Raw genomic sequence first — 2,715 nt, 5'->3', positions numbered from 1 at the left:
CGATGGTAGATGGAAGCACGGGTGTCTGAGTCGTAGACGAAATCGGACCGCCGGACGAGCTAATTTCGGCGCTTGATAGATAGATGGATCGCTGGGAAGGCGCTGATTAACTTTGGAGTGGCTCCCCGCGCGTAATGTGACCGGCGCGCGCGCGCTGCGCGCTTCGGTTTCGGTTTCGTGGGTGGGCCAAGCCAAGCGGAGCCAAGACCGGCAGCCCCGACCCGACCGGACGACAAGGATCCGGGCTAGGGAATGATCATCAGATCCGGGCCCAGCGCCACATGGGTGGCAGCTGTCACGCAGACTTTTTTCCCTTCCCTTCTGCTTCCTTCCTTCCTTCCCCCGCCCGGAGAGCAAGAGAAGAGAAGGCGATGGCGTCCTGGACGAGCACGGTGCACACGCTGGCGCCGTCCGCGCGCTGCCCGTTCCACGTCGCCGCGGTGCAGTACGTCCCCGCCGCCGCCCCAGGCAAGGACGGGCTGACGCTGGTGTTCCTGCACGCGACGAACACGCACAAGGAGTCGTACGAGCCCGTGCTAAGGCACCTGCTCGACAGGATAAGCGTGCGCGACGTGTGGTGCATCGGTGCGTGGGTCGTTTTGCGTGGGTAGGCAGCTGACGGCGCTGGCAGAGAACCCGAACCACGGGGCGAGCGCGGTGAAGAATAGAGAGCTGCTGGAGAGCGCGGAGTACAGGGAGACGTGTGCGTGGCTCTGGGATATAACTAACTGGTCATGACGCTGACGGTGTGCAGGGAGCGCGGCGGAGTACACCCGCGCGGCGCACGCGTTCCTCACCGCCACCGAGCACGGCGTCGACTTCCGCGCCCGCACCCTCGTCGGGCTCGCACACTCCGCAGCCTCCGCGCCGCTGTCCGTCCCCTTCCCCCTTCTTCCTCCCGCTCCCCGTGCTGATCGTCGGCAGCCTGATGCTGCAGCGCGCCGCGCCCGCGGTGCCCTTCGCGGGGCTCGTCTTCATGGACGCGGCGATCCTCCCGGTCGGGACGCGCGCCACGCAGGCGCTCTGCGCGCTCTTCGGGAACTGGGCCAAGTCCAAGCCGCACACGTGGCCCGACCTCGCCGCGGCGCGGCGCAACCTCGCCGCGACGGCGTTCCGCGGGTGGGACCCGCGCGCGATAGACCTGTTCGTCCAGCACGCGATCCGGCCGGTCGATGAGTTGGATGAAGGGAAGAAGGGCGTGACGCTGGCGTGCTCCACCAAACAAGAGGCGGCGTACTACCTCGCCCCGGGCGCGGACCTCGTCGCCGGCCCCACGCAGGTCTTCGACGCGCTCACCGCCGCGGACGCGACGCCGCTGCACGCGATCATCTGCCTCAACGACGAGTACAGGGGCATGGGGACGGAGATGAAGACGTACCAGATCGAGCGCGTGAGGCGCATGCGCAACGGCAGCGTGCAGATCATCGAGGGCGGGCACATGTTCCCCCAGATAAACCCGCGCGGCACCGCGCGCGCTATAGAGAACGCGCTGGAGAAGATACAGGCGCGGTTAAGGGGGGCGGCGCCGCTGAGCCGGCTGTGAGCTTAAAACGTATTTATTACAGGCGTAACTTATCGGGATTCGGAGGAGGGGTAGACTACAAGGAAACGCGGTAGAGCACTGATGTATTTATGTATTTATCCAAGTTGGGCAACGATAGTGAGCCCCAGAGGCCCCCCCCAGACAGTGGACGTGGACACGCCCCGCAGCCCGGTCCAGAGCATCCGCCTGAGTATCTGCGTGCCCGCGCGCTCTGCCTGCGCGCTCTGGCGTTTCCGGTGTGCACCAGGGTGCAGCGAGCATCTCCAAACCTGCGACGCCGCGCCAAAAACGCCGCGCCAAAAATCACTACACTGATGACGACATCCGGGCTCGAACGGCGATGGTCCCAGCGACGCGTGCCCGGGTCCGGTTGCACGAGAAGCGGGCCGCCACAGAAGTACATACAAGATAGGGGGATACCCGCACTGCGAACGTTGGCGCGGCATCAGGAAAACCCTCCCACGCAGGAAAACCCTCCCACGGGGCTGTGCCTTTTCCTACCTCACCCCAAAGGTAAAGGAGGCGTTATCGACTCATCGGGCCCGACACGACCCGATTCGAACCTTCGACCACCGACCACGGCAAGGGACCGAGTTCACGGGCCCTTTCGGTTTCGATCTACCCCACCCGCCGTACTTGCGGGCCCGACTATCCGTCTGTTCTGTTCCAGGCGCGCGTTCTTAGGAGAGGGCCTTGCACGGCCCGACCCGCAGTCTGACATTAGTGCTGGCCAAAATTATATTATGGTTGACTAAATATTGAATATATTCAGAATATTATGAATATATTATTCAGAATATTATGAATATATTATGCCCTTGGTGGATCACTTGAATATGATTATGTTTGAATATATTATATTATATTATGACTATACTATATTATAGTCACAGAATATTCAACATGGATGATCACAGCTATTTTCTCAGTCTATCTACTCAGTCATAGTACTAATCTTAGTCTGAGTTAGCCCTATTTCTAATAAATGTCACATATTAATAAATTATCTATTATATATAGTGATTCATACATTACTCCTAGTAGGAATAAGTGTCAGGAGTGATCACTTTGGGTTGACCCTATTTAATCTAGTGTAGAACCTCTGATCAAGTGTCTACTGGCCAACCTAACACTAGTGGCAATGCCCCTGATTGTATTTTGAGAGTTTTATG

General features: G+C 59.4%; 1 protein-coding gene across 1 annotated transcript; it reads left to right on the top strand.

Annotated features, from left to right (window-relative positions):
• Positions 1–314: 314 nt before the first annotated feature.
• On the top strand, positions 315–1,543 carry MIND_00580600 (uncharacterized protein; the record flags this gene model as incomplete). The annotated part of the gene is made up of 4 exons (XM_037362566.1): positions 315–585; positions 632–703; positions 755–872; positions 925–1,543. Exons 1-4 carry the CDS (start codon positions 372–374, stop codon positions 1,541–1,543), a joined length of 1,023 nt encoding a protein of 340 aa, XP_037220487.1. The 5' UTR covers positions 315–371.
• Between the last annotated feature and the right edge of the window lie 1,172 nt (positions 1,544–2,715).

Source organism: Mycena indigotica (assembly GCF_014461135.1).
Source record: "Mycena indigotica strain 171206Taipei chromosome Unknown Mind.scaff0005, whole genome shotgun sequence".
NCBI lineage: Eukaryota > Fungi > Basidiomycota > Agaricomycetes > Agaricales > Mycenaceae > Mycena > Mycena indigotica.
This window is presented reverse-complemented; position numbering and strand designations above follow the sequence as displayed.